Source organism: Microcebus murinus, chromosome 3 (genome assembly GCF_040939455.1).
Source record: "Microcebus murinus isolate Inina chromosome 3, M.murinus_Inina_mat1.0, whole genome shotgun sequence".
Taxonomy (NCBI): Eukaryota; Metazoa; Chordata; class Mammalia; order Primates; family Cheirogaleidae; genus Microcebus; species Microcebus murinus.
The window spans coordinates 29,783,814-29,804,694 of record NC_134106.1 but is presented as its reverse complement, the minus strand read 5'-3'; the positions used below and the strand labels follow the sequence as shown (position 1 = coordinate 29,804,694).

At 34.4% G+C, this 20,881-nt stretch overlaps 1 protein-coding gene across 4 annotated transcripts in view; it reads left to right on the top strand.

Moving 5' to 3' along the window:
• Window positions 1–20,881, top strand: part of STRN (striatin) — a 106,944-nt gene that overhangs the window by 38,491 nt on the left and 47,572 nt on the right. For all 4 annotated transcript variants that reach the window (XM_012788425.3, XM_012788424.3, XM_012788427.3 and 1 more), the window contains exons 3-6: window positions 1,909–1,982; window positions 10,233–10,311; window positions 12,808–12,975; window positions 15,634–15,769. In XM_012788425.3, coding sequence (XP_012643879.1) covers window positions 1,909–1,982; window positions 10,233–10,311; window positions 12,808–12,975; window positions 15,634–15,769 — 457 coding nt within the window. The remainder of the gene's footprint in view (window positions 1–1,908; window positions 1,983–10,232; window positions 10,312–12,807; window positions 12,976–15,633; window positions 15,770–20,881) is intronic.

The following is a 20,881-nucleotide window of genomic DNA, read 5'->3' as shown; positions in this document are numbered from 1 at the left end:
TATGTTTTACTACAGAGCATTTCATACATATGCACAGGATCTAAAGATAAACATAAAAAATGCACATGTTCACCATCTACCTTAAGAAATAGGACATAGCTGCTTATAATTTTCATAGGTTTTCTTAAGATTCCCATCTACATAAAACTTTTATTTTTTTCCCTATTGGAACTACAAAATGACTATTACTGCAAAGTAATCATGAAGGATTCCAGCACCTTGCCCATTAGAGCAAATAATTTTTTATTTCTTTTATACTTTTCTTGAATTATAAAAAACCCTTATGGTAAGTGCTCAATTAGTTTTTTATATAAATAAATATTGCTTTCAAATTTGGCTATGTTACCCTTTCCTTCCTTATTACTTTGCAATTTTGGTTTTTAAAATTATTATTGTTTTTATTATTATCCCTGTCTTCTTTTTTTTTTGGACACAGAGTCTCACTCTTGTTGCCCTGGCTACAGTGCCGTGGTGTCAGCCTAGCTCACAGCAACCTCAATCTCCTGGGCTCAAGCGATCCTCCTGTCTTAGCCTCCCGAGTAGCTGGGACTACAGGCAGGTGCCACCATGCCCAGCTAATTTTTTCTATATATTTGACCAATTAATGTCCTCCAATTTTTCCTTTTTTTTTTTTTAGTAGAGACGGGGTCTCGCTCTTGCTCAGGCTGGTCTTGAACTTCTGAGCTCAAATGATCCTCCTGACTTGGCCTCCCAGAGTGCTAGGATTACAGGCATGAGCCACCGTGCCTGGCCTTTTATCTGAGTCTTAACACATTGAATTTATTATAAATGGCCTCAGTGTTTTTGAGAGCAAACAGGTCAAATTATACAACTACATTAAGCAGGTATAGTCATTTTTTAGGTACCTTTTTAAAGTTTCTACCTTATCTGTATTATTTTTCTGGTCTCGGATGGTTAAATCTGATTAACCAGAGACGATAATGTTCTGTTCACCTTTAAAGGAGATAGATAGTATTTGCATTCATAGTACTTTCTGAGTGAAAGACAAAAGATATGTTGATTGTTATAAAAAAATTACTCATTCTTACTGGAATATCTTATTCAATATTGATGATTTTGGCTGGGTTTTTCCCCCCTCAGTTGTTTACTATACTTGGAGAATCATAATTACCTGACAAGACACATAATATTGTACATGACTTTTCTTTTCTTTTTTTTTGTTTTTTGAGATGGAGTCTCACTCTTGTTGCCTGGGCTAGAGTGCTGTGGCATCAGCCTAGCTCACAGCAACCTCACACTACTGGGCTCAAGCGATCCTTTTGCCTTAGCCTCCTGAGTAGCTGGGACTAAAGGCATGCACCACTATGCTCGGCTAATTTTTTCTATTTATTTTTAGTTGGCCAACTAATTTCTTTCTATTTTTAGTAGAGACAGGGTCTAGCTCTTGCTCAGGCTGGCCTCAAACTCCTGACCTTGAGCGATCCTCCCGCTATGGCCTCTCTGAGAGCTAAGATTACAGGCGTGAGCCATGCCTGGCTGACTTTTCTTTTTAAAAAGCTCAATTTTGAGAAAAGTTAGTCTTACAAGTTTATTCCAAACCTTTTTTACTGCTTTTGATAGTAGAGTTCAACACTGACAGTCATTAAGAAAACTTGAATACTACATAAACTAGAATGTTATATGGTTCATTTGTAATTAAACAAATAAGATTATGATTTCCAGTGTTATTCCTTTATTTTGTTATAATGACACTTGATGGTATAACAACAGCAAAAAAGGCAAGCACTTTTGTATTATAACTTGCTACCGTGGAGGGCTATGCGCCTTTGAGAGTTCTAGGAGTGTTTAGCCAGGACTAGTGAATACTGACGACTACACCTATTACGTATCTTAAATTTCATGTAAATGTGTTTTAAGATGGTTTATATTTTCTCATTTCTTTGTTAGAGCCAAATACCACAAGTTGAAATATGGGACAGAATTGAATCAGGGAGATATGAAGCCTCCAAGCTATGATTCTGGTAAGCTAATTTTAAAGGAAGTTTAAGTGATAAAAAGAAATTAATGTCTAGTATTTTTTAGCAGCAACGTTTAAAAGTTAATTTATAATTATTTGCATGTTAGTTATTTTTTCTGACCTTATCTTTTGGGCACTAATCATTAAGTGTCATTTAGATCATTTTCCACTACCTTCCTTCCTTTTCCATCTTCCCCTTTCTTTTAGTTCCCCATTTTCTGCTTATGTTCTGCAATTACTGGAAGGATCAGAATTCATGGGGTAACACGCACCAACATAACCTTGTCTTGCTGGGTCTGCCCAGCATTAATGGGAACTTTGGGATGTGCAGTACAAAGTACATCATGCCCTTGAAATCCTGAGAAAGAGTAGTAACTATGGAGGTAAGAGATTTCTTCTTAAAGCACAGGGGGTTTCCTAATTCCTTAAACCTAATTCTTCAGTTTCAGGTACAAAACTGTTTTGGACTTTCTTACCCATAGGAGGTTCTATAACTATAAGATGTTTTAACAACTGAAACATTTATTATCTTTTTGTGTTATTTCTTCTTTTTCCTTCTTCTACTTTCCTCTTCACACCACCAAATGTTACAAAATAGTACTTATAGTACTTATAAACAATTTAGATATTAAGGAATATAGATACAATTCATTTATTAGTAGGTGTAAGGGAAAAATGAAAAAAGTTGTTCAAAAGTTAATCACCATGTGTCAGATGAGTGTATTTTTGGCATAATTTCAGATTAAATTCTTCTGTCAAATATCTGAGAATATTAATGATCATTTATATCATTTACTAGAATACCTACCTTGCTTTGGTCTTTATGTGTATATATTAACTTTAATTTTTAAAATAGTTATTCAGTGAAGACAATATTTATTCTCTTATTATGTATGTGAAATTTAAACTCAGAGAAATGGAGAAACTTGCATAAGGTCACACAACTATTAAGTGATGGGATATGGAGCTGAACCAAAGTCTGCCTGACTCAAAATTTATATTCTTCCTATTTTGCCACACTGCTTCTATATTTGACAATGTATGAAAGAAACTTTCAAAAATAAGTTCTAAATATACTGCCAATTTTATAGTTAATTCAGCGTAGTAATATATTAATGCATTTTCTCTGCTGAATATTAAATTCTTGAGATTTAGAGCAATACCAGTGGATCACTGTTGTATTTTTTCCTTTGTTTTTTAGTTATTGTATCTTTTACTTTGTTGTCTATTCTTGTAACCTGAGATGTATTTAAATTAAATTTTTTAAAAAAAATTTAGGCTATTTGTTAAAAATTGTTCTAAAAATATATTATCTCGTTCAAAGGAGTGATTTTAATCTGTATTACATAAAACAGTTTCCATTTTGTAAGTTTAGAAGTATAAGGCATAGTTGCAATAAATTAAAAAATATTTGTAAGTTAACAGTGTGGCTCAGTAAAAAGAACCTGGGCTTTAAAATCAGATAGGTATCACTTTAACTCTGCCCTTACACTTTAATATCCCTGTGATAGTACTTAATTTCCCTGGGGTTGCTTCATTCTTTTTTTTTTTTTTTTTTTTTTGTGTGTGTGTGTGTGTGTGTCATTTGGACAGAATGCTTCATTCTTGATATGTAAACTAGGAAATATTCTGAGAGTAATTCCTAACTTAAACCTTTATTTTCTTAGTATAGAATACCTAGTTAGTACCTAGTATCACTCCATCTAGCCATCTTTCCAAGCATCCATTTATCTTATAAATGATCAATATATAACGTTTGTCATACCCAGCACCAAATCCCATAAATAGGACAACAATGCCCTATTGGATCCTATCTTACAGGAAAGATAGACAGTTAAAGAAGTGATTACACTACAGTAAGACATGTATAATGGGTAAATAATAGATGTTATTGAGCACAGTGGCAGACGAACCAAATCTAGTCGAAGTGGTCAAGGAAGGCTTCTTGAAGGAAGTGATATTTAACTTCGACATCTAATGAACAAGTATTAGTTAGCCAAGGCAAGTAAACTGATTAAATATTTACTGAATGATAGATGAAGGAAAGACAGAGTATTAGCAGCAAAGCTTCTGAGATAAGAGTGGCACATTTGAGAAATGGAATAACTGGACAGTAGTATTTCTCTATGCAGCGAGAGTTAGCTGGGGGAGTAAGATATGTTACAAGGGCCTTGTGAAATATGTTAAGGTGAGGAGAAGACATTTGAAGGATCTTAATTAGGGCCGTTAGTGTGATCTGAGAGTAAATCTGATCCTAAGACTGCAGTGTGGTAGATGGATTAGGGAGAAGCAAAACTGGAGAGGAGGAGACTGGTTAGAAGACTGTTGTAGCCACCTGGGCAAATGAGAAAGCTTTCCTTGACAATAGAGTTGAAGAGAAGTGAGTATATTCAGGAAATATTTGGGAGGTAAAATCTGCAGGAACTAGTTCTTGACTGGATAGTAAAGATGACTCCTACATTTGTAGTTCAAACAACTAGACCAGAAGTATGTTTAGAAAATGGTTGATTCACTTGTGGGTTTATTACTTAGGCAACCAAGTGAAGATGGCTAGTAGACAGTTGTATGTATGAGTCTGGAGCTCAAGCCAGAGATACAGGTCAGAAAAATAGATTTGAGAGGGATCAACATGTAGTTCTGCTACAAAGTTCTACTCCAAAGTTATTGGAGTAGAAAAGATCACCTAGGGCCTCATACAGAGTAAGAGGATCTAAAAGGTCCTGAGGAATGACAACATGTAAAAGTTGGTAGAAAAATAGAAACCCGGCTAGGCGCGGTGGCTCACGCCTATAATCCTAGGACTCTGGGAGGCTGAGGCGGGTGGATCGTTCAAGGTCAGGAGTTCGAGACCAGCCTGAGCAAGGGCGAGACTCCGTCTCTACTAAAAATAGAAATAAATGAATTGGCCAACTAAAAATATATTTAAAAAATTAGCCGGGCATGGTGGTGCACGCCTGTAGTCCCAGCTACTCGGGAGGCTGAGGCAGAAGGATTGCTTGAGCCTAGGAGTTTGAGGTTGCTGTGAGCTAGGCTGACGCCATGGCACTCTAGCCCAGGCAACAGAGTGAGACTCTGTCTCAAAAAATAAAAAATTAAAAAAAAAAATAGAAACCCAAGAAGGAAACTGATAAGGACTACATTAATGGTAGGAGGAAAACCAGAAGAGTGGAAACCAAGAGAACAGAAGGTTTCCAGAAGGAAGGGCTATTCAGCACTACTGATTAAGCACCAGAGGACTGAGGAATATCTCTAGGATTTAGTGACACACAGGTCACTGAGAACTTTATTGCAAGCAATTTAGGGGAATGATGAGGGCAGAAACAAAGACTGAGTGTAGTCAGCTTGCAGGAAGCCTAGGTTGTGAAGGTGAAGGAGAGAGATTAGAGGACAATAGCTGAAAGGACACATTGGGTCAAGGAAAGAGAGAGAGAGAAAGAGGGATTGTGTGTTGTGTTTCTGTTTCTTAGACAAGGAGCTAGTAAAAGTGAGAGGTAGAGATACTTAAAATAGGAAGGCATCTGAAGAAGTGATAGGGATTGAATTCTGAACATAGCTGGAGAATGGCAGGAGAAGCATGTCTTCTGTTGTTACCAAGATAGAATGTAGGATGTTAGGTAACAGGTTTATAGATTTAGGTTTTAGTTTAGTGGTGGGTAATTAAGGGAATGTCCATAGCTTTATGTATCAGACAGGATTATCTGCTAAGAGTAGGTCAGATGTTTAAGAAGGGTAGAGAAGGTTTAAAATACTGATGGTGAACAGGAGGACAAACTGACTAGAGAATAGTAAGATGGAGAAAAGCTAAGGTTCCAATTGAGGTATGTGATCATGAGTATGTATAGAGGCACTAGTCTGCACATGCAGTAACCCGGGTAAAGTCACAGAGTATGCAAATAGTTAGTAGTTGAATTCACTGAATTAATGGAGAGACAAAGGGACAAGAAAATTAGCAAAATAATGGTTGAAGTGATAAACCATGAACTAAAACTACAAAGGGAAGAAAATGAAGACAGAAGAAGCTAATGGGTAAGTTAAAAGTAAGGAGGTGGGTTCAGGTCTAGAGCAGGTCAGCAAACTATATTTTCCTAAAACTGATAATCCAAAGTTTTCTTTTTCTTTTCTTTCTTTCTTTTCTTGGCACAAGAGGCAAGGATCAAACATTTTCCAAAACATTTTTCACAAAAATTTACTTTTTCTGATTTTTTTTTCTGTTTTGTCTTACTTCCATACCTTCATATTTCTACTTTAGGAGAATATTATCTCAGGCAGTGTTAAAATTCTATCTTTTATATTTCATATATTCTCCTATTTAATATTAGAAGATAGTTATTGAAGTTTGAATATTTTTATATAGTGTGACACATTCTGCCTTACCTGCAGTTTTCTGATTTCAAGATTGTTCTTTTTTAATCACCAAACGAGGCAAGAAAAGCTTCATCTTTCTCTGCTGCTGCACCCCTTTTAATAAAAGGATTTGTTCTATAGGATTAGGATTCAGTTAGAAGGCCACACACTCAAGGATCCTGATGGCCAGATGTAGCCCCAAAGGCTGTGGGTTCTCCATCCCTCCGTTTCACCCCTCCTCTTTTTGAATTAATCAAGTATTTTTTATGATTCCATTTTACCTCTTTTGCTTATTTATTTGCAGTAACTCTTTATTGTTTTAAGTGCCTGCTTTAGGGTTTATAGGGTGGATCTTTAACTTATTACAGTTTTCCTCAAGTGATAATATACTGCTTTATGTATAGTATGAGCATCTTATAACACTATACTTCCCTTTCTCTTCTTCCAGCCTTTGTGCTATTGTTGTCATATTTTACTCTATGTATGTTATAAACCACATACTATATTACTGTGTTTCCCCGAAAATAAGACCCACCCGTAAAATAAGCCCTAGCAGGATTTCTAAGCATTTGTGCAATATAAGCTCTACCCCAAAAACAAGACCTAGTGATGGGCATGGATATGCAGTGTATCTGCAAAACCCATGCATTTCGTTGCGAAGAGGTAAAGAAGACGAGCAGCCCTTTACATCTGCCCCATCGTGACAGCTACTATCCCAGAGGTGACCAGAAAGGTGTGGGCAGCCCCACCAACAAGGTCGTCGGCTCCTCCTGTCAGGTCCTGGCCATCCTGTGTGTGCTGCAAGCTGAGGCTTTGAGAGGAAAATAACACATCGCCTGAAAATAAGCCCTAGGGTGTCTTCTTGAGGAAAAATAAATATAAGACCCTGTCTTATTTTCGGGGAAACATGGTATTATTTTTGTTTCAGTTCTCTATTCTCTTTTAAAGATATTTAAATAATATGAAAAAATATTTCCAGTGCTCATCATTGCTTTGTATAGATCTGTATTTCCAGCTGGTATCATTTTCCTTCAACCATGAAGTCTCCCTGTGACATACATATCTTATAATGTAGGCTACTGGTAATGAATTTTTTCAGCTTTTGTATGCCTAAAAAAATCTTTATTTTGTTCACAGGCATTGTTTCTGATAAGATGTTTGCTCTTTTTTTGCTTTTTTTTTTAGATTAGTCAAGTACAGTAGTGAGGAGAGAAAGGAGTAGAACAATGAGTTCAATCTATAACTTACTGTGAGCAATCAAATGAGATAACTCCCTACCTTTGGATCAGTCTCTGCTTGTTGTTTTTTTTCTTTGTTCCTCTACATATAATCAGACCTTTATCTTTGGCTGCTTTTAAGATTTTTTCTTTATTATTGGTTCTAAACAATTTTATTATTAATATGATGTGCCCTAGTGTAGTTACCCCTCCCCACATCTTTCTTATTCTTGGGATTTATTGAGTTTCTTAGGTCTATGGGTATATGGTTTTCATGAAATTCAGAACTCTTCAGCCATAATTTCTTCAGATACTGTTTTTTGTACCCCCTCCCTGTGCTATGATTTGGAAACTCTTTCAAGGCAGTAAGTAGCTCAGATAATCATAAGGCTCACCTATTTGTTTCCCTTCTCTCTCTCAGGTATCACTGTCTTTGTTGCCTCATGTACAGTATTTTGAAAACTATTGTTTTATCTATTTTGATTAACAGTTGTTTCAGCAGGAGGCTAAATCCAATCTCTTGCTCTAAGTTGACTGGAAGTACCAGCCAAATACTTTTAATATTACCAAGAAATTCAACTATTATCCACTTTAAAATCCTTTGTATAGTGTTATTTTTTAAACTTGATAAGGCAAGAATGAATAATTGATAACTACTTACTAACCATGGAAAGAATTGTGAGCTTAGCCTGTGTAAAGAAGTACAAGAGCTTTTTGACTTTGAGGGTTTTGTTTTTTGTTTTTTAACCTCAAATGTTACCCATGAAGTCATATTTCATCTTAATATAAGAATACACTTTTTTTTTTTAAAGATGATGAGGGTACATTCTTATTTGGTTTGTCTTTATTTTTTATTAAGGTATAATTTACATGTAGTAAAATTCACCATTTTTAGTGTTTTCACAAACCCCTTCCTTCCCACTCTAGTTCCCTGGCAACTACTAATTTGTTTTCCATTTTTATAGTTTTGCCTTTTCCAGAAGGCCAGATGCATTTCAGAATCTTACAGCTGGGTTTGGTGGCTTGTGCCTGTAATATCAGCTACTTGGGAGGCTGAGGTAGAAGGATCACTTGATAGCAAGATCCTGCCTCTATTTTTAAAAGAAAAGATTTTACAACATACATCCTTTTGATTCTGGCTTGTCTCACTTAGCACAATGCATTTGAGATGTATTTATGTTGATGTGTATCAGTAGTTCATTCCCTGCTCTTATTGAGTAGTATTCCATTGAATTGATGTACCACACTTTTGTAATATCTAGCTGCCAAGTAGGCAAAAGCAGTTGAGCATACCTGAGGATGACATAGAAAGGATTTAGGCCTAGTGTGATGGGATATTAAATGATTTCAAAACTTCTTTTCACACTGAAATTTTTAAAGGCTTGAACTTGGCAAGTACAGGTACTCACCTAAATTTGTAAGTCAGTGGAAACATGATGTATTTGTTTTACCTTAGTATTGAGACACTTTTTGCCTTTTTAATAGATGCTCTCTTTGTAGTTATCTCAAAGTAATTAACTTCTTTTTAGAGTTAATTTAATTCCTCTTATTTTCTTCCGTCCCCCAACACCCATCCTAAGCCCCAGTCTATTCCATTTGCTCTTTCTTTGGTATATCACAGGATTTAATCGGGTTGTTTCAGAGTTATTTTAGGAGAAAAACAAAAATAAGAACATAATTCTTATTTTTATTAATATGTTTCTCTGCTTTCCTATCATTGTAGTGATAGCATATGAAGAAAAATGCTGAAGCTCTGCAGTGAAACAGAAAGGAATTCAACACTTAACTGTATTTCTAACTAATAAACCTGAATATTACCCTCTGCAACTCAGCTTTCTTTTCTTTAAACTGGGGATTAACAGCTATCTTTTGAGGTTGTAAGGGTTAAAAGAGATAATGTATATATGTTTAACACAGTGTTTGGAACACAGCACATAGTAAATGCTTAATTTCAAATATTCCAAAACAGATTTTTCAAGTCCCTTTTTTGTATCTCTGCTTGATCTGATAAAGATCAGCAATTTCTTATAGTTTGATCAAAGGCTGATAAAAAGTATGAACTCTTGTATTATTGAAGTTGAATCCATAGTGTAGTTTGGAAATTCTCCAGTCCAGTCTTACTATAGGAAAAACTCTTTTATTTTACCACCTTCTTAAAGATTCTGCTTTTTGTCTAATGATAAATTTAAGCTTTAAGACACTTAGGAGGTTTTCATTCAAAGAATGTCATTAAAAGAATACTTGAGGCTTTCATTTAACAGCTAGGGAAGGAAACAGATTTGGATTGAGATTATTCTTTATATATCTGATTTTTATCAAACTGGCTCTTCTACCATCATTCCTTGGTATTTTGTTCTAGTTCTGATGTGATCATAATACTTTTATTTTCATTGTGTGACTTGATAGGTTTTCATCCTGTAGGAAAATTCTTAGGCTAACTAAAGATAGGGAAAATATCTATATTTTAATTCTGCTACTCTACAGGGAATCTGGTAGCAATAATTAATTTAAATTAGAGTGTTGATATGGAAATTAGAGTTAAAAACAGATTTTACATTTTCTCCAAAACATACCTTACACTTATAGTTTTATATATTCTTAACCTTATAAATGTTTGTTGGGCATTTTTATGAATTGTGATGTCCTCTAACAGGTAAAACAAGTCAGTTTTATTATGATTTAATGTTTTCCAGACGAAGGTAATGAAACAGAAGTGCAGCCACAACAAAACAGCCAATTAATGTGGAAACAAGGTCGACAGCTACTCAGACAGTAAGTACCCCAAGGTCAAACTTACAAATGGTCAAAGACAAAAAATTTATTTTCATGAAATTATTTTTATTTTGTATTTTTTAACTCAATAGAACGTTTTCTATTGAGTTGAAAATGATATAATAATACAATCTTATACTACTGCTGTGAAAATGCTTAATTGAATTACTATTCCTTTTTCATATAAAATGCTTTTTCCCTGTGGTAGAATTTATATAATTAAAAGAATTCTATATCCTTTAAAGTTATTCTTTTCATTGCTTCTTTTATGCACGAATATATGTGTTTTAATGTAAGTCCAATCAGTCAGTGTTTATGTTTTGTGTTATGTTTTTACACTTTTAAATAGATTGAAGAACTTTTTGAATTCCCCAAATTTGCAAATATTACCTAGTATGTATTTTCCCCTGTAAAATATGTATTTGAGATAATAAAAAAGAAACAAGGCTGGGTTGAGGTTCTGATGTTAAGTGTGGACTAGACCTACTTACCAATCAGTGCCTGATCCTTGTATCCCACCTTCTAAACTGGTATTCAGATTTGTACCCCAGTGAAATGAAATTTGCTCTCATTTGGACTTCAGGAGTTGCTTGAAGTAGTTTTAACCTAAGGTTTTCAAAGTAGATGCATACCAGCTATTCTTTTTGACTATGGGAAGAGAATATTAAAATGTCTCCTCCTATTTTTAAATTTAGACAAAATTAGAAGAAAATGAGACTTTACTAATATTTCATAAGTAGATTTTCACTAGTGCCCTCACTTTAGTCTGTTTTTTTTTTTTTTTTTTTTTTTTTTTGAGACCAAGTTTCATTGTGTTGCCCTGGCTGGAGTGCAGTGGCATTATCTTAGCTCATTGCAACCTCAAACTCCTGGGCTCAAACTCCCAGGTAACTGGGACTACAGGCACATGCCACCATGTTGGATAAGTTTTCTAATTTTTGTAGACATGGGGTCTGGCTCTTGCTCAAACTCCTGACCGCAAGTGATCCTCCTGCCTTGGTCTCCCAGAGTGCTAGGATTACAGGCATGAGCCACTGTTCCTGGCCCACTTTGGTCTTAAATATGACTTAAATGCTGATTTTTTTTTTTTTTAAACAAGAAGTTGTTTCATAATGAGCTATCCAAGAGACATTTTCAAAAACATCAAAGGACCCATAATCTGCTCCTCAAAGTAGAGGTGCCATTTTATCAATGAAGGAGGAAGTAACTAATTAGTAAAACCAACTTATTTATAGCAAGAGCAGATTTGAAACAGATAATTGTAATGTGATTTTTATTGCCAAAGTGAGGCATATATCAAATATTATTTGTTAAAAATAGAAAACCATAGCATCTTTGTAGTACTTTGTAAGAACTGATTAAATTTAGGAAAGTTGGGAATTTATTATCTAAATTTTAATTAAAACCTTTCTGTAAATATTGGATGGGATTGAAAAATGAACATCTTGATTTAATAAGATACACTTACTCCACTTGATCACATATTGTCTTTGGGAGATATCTCTTTCAGCTATGTTATTAAGAGCAAATCTCACTGTAAACTGAACGTAAACTTGTTATTTCTTCACTTTTGTTCTCTTTCATCTAGTAAACTCAATGCTTGCTTATAAATTAATGCCTAACATTTGTCTGTTGTGTTTATTAATGTCATTTGCCTTTTTCATGGTCCTGCTACTACCACTTTGATCTTTTTTTGTCACCTTTGGTGTTAATAGGTGTTGAGTGCTTTCCATATTCCAGGTAGAGTATTAGGTGTGTCTATTTTAAGGGAAAGAAAACTGATTCAGGAGAGGTAAAGTTATACTGCAAGTAAGTGGTAGAAATTGGCTTAAAATCCAGATCCAACTCTCAATACAAAGCATATGCTCTTTTTTCTGTGTTGCTGCCTCTCTGTAACATACACACATGTATGCACACACACATGTGTACTCACATACCCCGTATCCCACGATTTAATTGTGGTCTGTTTTTATTTTAGAGTTGTCTCAGGACAGAGGCGTCCCTTCTGTAGAAATGACTCTCTGAAAAACACTATCTTCTTGTATGTCATAGAGGAAACCAAATGTACTAGAAACATTTTCTGTAAATCTCAAATTACTGATCCATGACACTTTACAATAGAAATATTTAAACTACTGGAATCACTATTATAAAATAGTAATTTTGTAGAATATGGGAGTGAACTTGCTCCAATCCTGCCTAAAGGAAAGAATGTGCTATTAGATACCTTAAGGAACAGCTTCTTCTTATGATAAATGTGATGAATGGTGTATTGTATAGTTCTTTGATTTTTTTTCAGTGACTGTAGAGGCTGGTACTGCAAGAGACAGCTCCATCTGCAGCTGGAAGATTATTTATTAACAAGTCTTACTAGCATAGTACTGTACTGTTAAGTCTTATGTACGCAATGACTTTAAAGAAAAATTGTTATTTACATATTAAATTATGGAATACTGATTCTAGCATGAATGAATTGTAAGGATTTTCTTTATACAGGTATCTACAGGAGGTGGGTTACACAGATACTATTCTAGATGTGAAATCTAAACGAGTGCGAGCTTTGTTGGGCTTTTCAAGTGATGTCACTGACAGGGAAGATGACAAAAATCAGGACTCAGTTATAAATGGCACAGAGGCTGAAGTTAAAGAGACAGCAATGATTGGGTAAGTATTTTGTCTGAAAAGTTTTTTAACTATAACTAGTTCTTATTAAGTATTTTTGGTTTTATGGGTGCTACTTGCACTTTTAGGTAGTGATATAGAAATAATTATATAATTAAGTTAAATAAAAATTTTTAAATATCATTTGGTTAGAAGGTGCAGTTATACTTAGGGATTAGAGTTATCACTTATGATTATTTTAATTCAAGACTTTTTTATTTAGGGTGTTTTAATTGCTTGAAATTTAAATTTCATGTAGATTTTAATATCTTTAAGCTCAATTACTTACTAATAGAAGTTCATAAAAGATTTTATTTGGAAATTTAGTACAAATCTGTAAGAGTTAAATTTCATTATTGGTGACCCAGAAATCATAAAAATACCTCAAATTCTTTTTTTAAAATTTAATTAATTTATATTTGGAGACAGGGTCTTGCTTTGTCAACCAGGCTGGAGTACAATGGTGTAATCATTGCTCACTGCTTCCCTAAACCTTTGGGTTCAAACAATCCTCCCAAGGAGCTGGAACTATAACACCTGGCTAAAACAAAATTTTTAATGGTTCTTGGCGTCTCGCTGTGTTGCCCAGGCTGGTCTCAAAATCTTGGGTTAAAGCGATCCCTCTACCTTAGCCTATCAAAGTGTTGGAATTACAAGCTGGAGCCACCATGCCTGCCCCCTCAAATTCTTTAGAAGTAAACCTTTGCTTTTTCTTTTCTTTCTTTTTTTTTTTTTTTTTTTTTTGAGACAGTGTCTCACTTTGTTGCCTGAGCTAAGAAGTAAACCTTTTCTTAACCACTTTTGTTTAATAATGCTATAACTCATCTTTCCTTTGATTTAAAATATCTATTTTAAGTAGATATGTTTTAATTGGTAGAATGAGCGTGAAAAATTCAGTAGTTTGAAATATTTTTGTTTTCCATTTTAGATCATATGTAATTATATATAATTCTACTTAAGAATATGAACAGTTCAATGAGTAGGTTCTTTTTGTTGCAAAAAATTTGCCATGATTCTTAAGTGAATAAAAAACCAAAGCTTCTATGAAAATCTAATGTTACTTTATTTTGACATATGTTTAGGCTAGAAGAATAGTTTTAATTGAACTCTATAAATTTTCTAGTGATAAGAGAGTTCCTGTTATTTTGAACATAAACTAAAATTATGGGATTAGGTAAAGATTCAAAACAGGACTTTTATAAACAAATCTCATTGTAGCCTTTTAAAATGTATTAATAATTAAGACTACATTAACTTGCATTTATAAACGTAAGGTGTATATTATTTCTCTGTATAGACATAGAACATGTGGGCATTATTCCCGGCTGTATTTTTACCTTAGGGGTTAACTTAACAAAGGTAATATAAATGTTTTTAGGGACTATAATGCATACTTTAAAAATCTTCAGTAAAGACCTTCAGAAAAGACCACTTTATTGTGTGTTTTGGCCTTGACCTGTCTTTTGAAACTGACAAGGATGTTGTTCTGAATCTGTTATATTTCTATAGGGATGGAGAATTGGGGGATGGGGAGGCAGAGCAGGGCAGGGACCAAAACCATAGTTCTCAGCAGATTTGAAATTTAAGATTTATCTATTTTGAAAACTGTCCATAGTTGTGACTATATTTTTTTCAGGAAAATGCTCTCTTATCTAAAATATTTCCTAATGAACTGGAGAGAAATCATTCTGTTCTGGTCATTAGGAAACTGTTTACTAAATTTATTTTGGGGGAACTAAATTCAAGTCATATGTTTGAAAATGCAACCATTTCCAAAAGATTAATGGTTTATTCGGCAATAGGATCAAGTCTTACAGTAATATAAATTTGACTAGTATGTAGTTGTAATAACTTTATGTGTATACTTGCTCTTTCACTTTTGTTTTTTGAAGCAAAAAAAATTTAATTTCAGAATATTACATGATATAAAAGAAAGACAACACATATGATTGTTTCTTTACAATTACATATATATAGTTGAGTAAGAATAAAAAATTTAAAATGGTGAAATAGTTAAGAAACCCTGTGTCTCTTGTTGAGTTCAGGGATAGTACAAAGGCAACACTTGCTATGAAGAAAGAACCCTGGGGTAAGGGAATGTTTTTCCTGACAGGTTCTCCTGGTGGCCAAACATCTCTGGGGGAGTGTTCAGTGGCTCTTTAGCATAGGCTGTGGCCTCACACACTCTGCTCTTTCACTTCTTAAGCTGTTCAGCAGAAATACTGCATCAGATAAAAATGACATATTTACTAGTTATCTTAGTTGTGAAAATGTATGTGAGAGGTCAAAGGAAGAGTAGCAGAAAGGAAAAGAACAGAGAAAAATGGAGGCAGAGATAATACAAATTTTTTAAAAAAGAAATACATTAAGTTTGATACAAGGATCAAAATAATAGTGAATCAGGAAGGAGAATTTATTCGATTACCACTAATCTAAATAGATATGATTACAAAGTACTTTTAAAAAAGTAGCCACTTCTTATATTGCTTTTTTTCAATTAATCCATGAAAATGTAATAGATAAGAATCAATGTAGATCATAATATGATTTGAGGATCATAGTTACAATATATAAACATAAGTTAATGCAACATATCATGGGTTAATTCTTATGTCAAAGTTAAAAAGATTAACTGAGCAGGATGTACATGTTTTAAACCAGAAAATCGGAGCTAACAGATTCTGCCTCTGTGCTGGATAATTTCAAATTCCTTGAAAGTGCAGCTGCAGATTTCAGTGATGAAGATGAAGACGATGATGTTGATGGAAGAGAGAAAAGCATCATTGATACTTCAACAGTGAGTTAGATAACTTATATAAATATTTTAGAGACTATAGTGCATGGTTTAAAAATAATCCATGTTTTTCAGTCTAAACCCTTTTTTTTTCATGAATTTGGGAAATATAAGAGTTTTTAATAGTGATTTTAAATTCAAGAATATTTTGAGTATAGCAGCTTTCTCTTAGAAGTCCTCACTCTTTGACTTTTTGTTTATTCATTTAACAGGACACTATTTCTATAGGGCTGGAGAATATGGTAAATGTGTGTTATAACAATGCAGTGTTATGGATTGCTATAAGAGAATAGAACTGACAGACACATCACAATGCCTAATGGCGGGCGACTGGCATCAGCTCTAATGGATGCAGTTTTTGTCTCTCTTTTCAGGGGTAGACAAGTTCTACAGACTTACAGAACTCTTCCATTAAATTTCTTCAAAATTGTTTAGGGGGCTTCTGTAGTTTTGTTCAGATTTTTGTAAGTTTATTAACTTTGGCATGGCAATTTTATAGAATAGATGTCTCTAAATTGCTGCTACTTCTCTTATCCCTTCTCCATTTTCTTTCCCTCCTTCCCTCTCTCCTCTTCCGTGTGCTTCATTTTTCTCCCATGCTGTTCATTTTTATTCCTTTCGAGAGAAAGAAAAGATGGGGACATGGTTTGCTTTGCTAGGAAACTGCCTTTCCACTTTCACATTTGTTAATCAGAATAGGGAAGAGGAAAGTAAAGTAACAGAATGCAGACTGAATTTAGAGTTAAAAGGTGTGGGTTTAAGCTCCAATTCTGCCACTAATTGTGCTTGTTAATGCATTAGGCTTACTTTTTTAGTTTGTAAAAATGAGGATTATAACAAAGACCCATTTTTATCTCCAGAGGATTTTGTGAGGAATAAAAGAGACATTATACATGAAAATGATCTGTTTAACTATGAAAAAATGCTTTCCATTATAAGTGTAACTTCTTTGTTTTTTTATGCCTTCTGTTTCCTGGCTCTATCAGAGACACTTATTACTTCAAGATTATCATTTCCTCAGGTCACTATTTCATAGTACTCTGCTGATAAAGCCCTGCCATGGATATTATTTAAACTTCAAGTAGTAACCCCCAATTTTTTTATCTAAACTTGTCTTAATTTACTGTAGTAAAAGAAAAAGCCTAAACTTCTATGACACTTTTTTCTGTCCTAATCATCTAGAAATTGTGTAACTCCTTGTGATTTCTATGAGACAATAGAAATATCTTCTATTTTCTCATTGCATTGAAATATTATTTTCCCATCAAAATACTTTATTCATAGATTAGTGCTAAATAATAACTCTTGATGCTGTTTCTGTTACAGTGACATCAATTTAAATATTTAAAAAATCTATAAACTGATTATTAAAACTATTACATATCTTACTAGAAATTTTCAAACCATATACTGATATATTTTTAAAAAATCAAAATCATAAATATACTGTTTTCAAGTAGTACAGATCATAGTAATTCTTTGACCAAGCAAAGAAGACATACTTAATGTAAACAGACTTAGCTCCATTCAAACACAGGACTCAAAAATTCTTTTAGTTTTTTAGGAAAAAGTATTTCTAAACAAATAATTGATTTTGTTGTAACAGTTTTCCTAATGTTTACATTATCTTACATTAACGTAACATTATCTTACAATAATTTTCACAGCTGCAGTCTAATGGCATATGCCAAAAGGACTTTAAAAATCTCTAGCAATAACTAAGCATGACTTAGAAAATGAATAAACATGACTTAGAAAATTTATTTCATCTTATATAGACAGAATGGCTGAAAATTATCCTAAAATGTCAAGTAAAACAAACAGGTTTTTGAAATGTTATTGTATTTTTTTTCATTTATTTATTTATTTATTTCGGCATATTATGGGGGCACAAATTTTAAGGTTTCAATACATGCCCTTTCCCTCCTATCCCCATAAGTCTGAGTTTCCAGCATGATATTGTATTTTTTTTTTTTTTTTTGAGACAGAGTCTCGCTTTGTTGCACAGGCTAGAGTGAGTGCCGTGGCGTCAGCCTAGCTCACAGCAACCTCAAACTCCTGGGCTCAAGCGATCCTACTGCCTCAGCCTCCCGAGTAGCTGGGACTACAGGCATGCGCCACCACGCCCGGCTAATTTTATATATATATATTAGTTGGCCAATTAATTTCTTTCTATTTATAGTAGAGACGGGGTCTTGCTCTTGCTCAGGCTGGTTTCGAACTCCTGACCTCAAGCAATCTGCCCGCCTCGGCCTCCCAGAGTGCTAGGATTACAGGCTTGAGCCACCGCGCCCGGCCAGGATATTGTATTTTTTTAATCAAAATAGTTTAATAGATTACACTAAGAAGATACAGAAACATAAGGCTCGTAGTAACTGCTGTTGTGTGCAGGCTGTTACAGCGGAGTCTCTTCAAAGCCACATATCCTCTCCTTTCTTTCTCTTTGCTCTCTTTGGAGTTTGACTGTTCCTTGGTTTATATTCTGGATTATTTTCCTCTTCTGAATCATCTTTTCTTTTCTCATGATCAACCTCTTCTCTTTGTTTTTCCTTACTACCATTTATCTACATTCTCATCATCATCAGTTAAGTATAATAATGATCTTGAATGCATGCATGTAAAAAGTGATCAGCTTCAAACTGTGTGGAAAGACATCTTCTACAGCAACATTTAGTCTCCACATTTACAAATTATTAACTACTGTTTTAGTCACAGTATAAAGAATCCCATCCCCTTTGTGTCATGCTGCTTTTAATGGTTTTCAGAGTGACAGTCTATCCTTTTTTCTAATCTACTTGGGCACCCTGTGCAACCCATAATTTTTTTGGCTTTGTCTTAATTTCTTAAATTGATTTGTAAGCTCATTAAAGATAGGAATGGAGTGGAACCTTCTGTGTAAGGAGGAAAAGTAATACATGCTTATGATTATAATCTCTACTCTTTCCCATTTACTAATCCTATTGTCCATTGGTAACCACAGTTCACTTTTCTTCTATGCCTATACACTAAAAGCACAGGACTTTTGGTTTATTTATTTAAAATAGGATACTTGATAAACAGTGATCTGCAATGATAGTCCTTTATATGATCTGCATAAACATGTATCATTTATCTTCATTTGTAGTAAGGTTATACTGAGGAGATGAGACCTAGAAACAGGTTTTTCCCCATGAATTACTTTTATAACTTAATACCATATTTAATATAAAAAATACATTCAGACTGCCCTTTTTGTCAAGTTGTGAGATCAAGGACTTTCTATCTACAAGATGTTTGTGATAGCCCCTCTGAATTAGAGCTAGCATCCCTGTCAGGGTCCTGGAGAGGGAGGAGGGGTCAAACCTCTAGGGTAAAAAAGAAGGCAGATTAGGCAATATATTTGTATGTGAAACTATGAAGATCAGGATGGTCCATTGGGACAACTCTTCAGAGACACTTTTCTACCTTAGTCTGGCTGCCCAGGGAAAATTAGAACAGATTATTAGAATGCGGTTTGTGTTTGTAAAAGAGTACACATTCAGTGTAGGTTTTCTGTTCACGACATGTCAAACTGATCTTGTTTTTTCTGTTTGTTTAATAGATTTGCTAGATGTTAGATAGGGAAGTGCTACAAACATAGAAGTAATTCCTGATTTTAAAAAAGTATTCCAAATAATTAAGCCCAGTATTCTAGTATCACTAAATAATCCTTGATTTCTCCTGTTCACTTTTTGCATTTACCTTGGCAGATAAGGCCAGATAGGTTTCATCTACTATACTGGCTTTATTCTATTGGTAGTGGCTTCCTAGAGTGCTGTGTTGAGAAGAATTTCTGAGGCTGTATGTTATCTGATGAAAAGTGCTGTGATTGATAAGTGGTATCAGTTATGAGCATGGAAACAGGGCCATATGAGTCAAATGTTTGGCATCTCTTAGGGTCTATTTCTGAACTCTCCAGTGTGTGCCACTGATTTGTTTGTTAAGCCTGTATAATTTTATTTTATTTCACTTTATTTTTTTAGGACAGGGTGTCATACTGTCAGGCTTGAGTGCAGTGGCATGATCGTAGCTCGCTGTAACTTCAAACTCCTGAGCTTGAGAAATCCTTCTGCCTCAGCGTCCCAAGTGGCTAGGAATACAGACATGCACCACCACACCTGACTATAACCTTTATAATTTTAAATCACTCAAAATAGTCCAGAGATAACGTTTGATCAGGTCATGCTATTTCTATTTTTCATGAAGTAAAGAATCTGACACTGGAGAAATTGAGATATTGAATCATTTTGGTTCTACAAAGCAGTCATCCTAATTACTTTTGGCTCATATTGGTAGAGGTGACTGAAAAGGAGATAATTCATAAGGAGTTTATGCATATATTAAGCTTAAATTTTAGCCCTGTGACTGAATTTGTGATTTCAGAGATATTTCTAAATATATAAGACATAACAGCCCTTATCAGATTTGTTATTAAATATAAGTCTAGACTCTGAAAAATCACTATTTTAGGGATAGAATTGAATATATAGAGAGCTATTAGAGAAAACATGCAACATTAGAGCAGCAGAAATAATGATGGGAACCTAAGTGAGTACCTTGTAAGTCTTGAGCATGCATCTCTGAATTTGTGGCTTTTGTGATTTTAGATTTTGTGAGGAAACGATACAGTTGTATTAAATGTCATCATGGAGGCTAGGCACATGGCTCACACCTGTAATCCTAGCACTTTGGGAGGCCAAGGCAGGAGGATTACTTGAGGCCCAGAGTTCCAGACCAGCTAAACAACATAGCAAAACCCCATCTCTACCAAAAAAATAATAATTATAAAATAAAATATTAGCCAGGTGTGGTGGCATGCACCTGTAGTCCTAGGTACTCAGGAGCCTGAGGCAGGAGGATTGCTTGAACCTAGGAGTTTGAGGTTGTAGTGAGCTATGATGACACCACTGCACTCTAACCCAGGCAACAGATCGAGACCCTCTCTTTCCCCCTCCCAAAAAGTCGTCATGGTTGTATCTTGAAAAACTCTGCAATGTTTTATGAAGTGTCTCCTCTTTTGGTTAGATCAGAATGTCTGCAAACAGCACAGATGGCATCCAAGAAATGTGAAATTTGATTGTGGTTCTCATAGTGCGT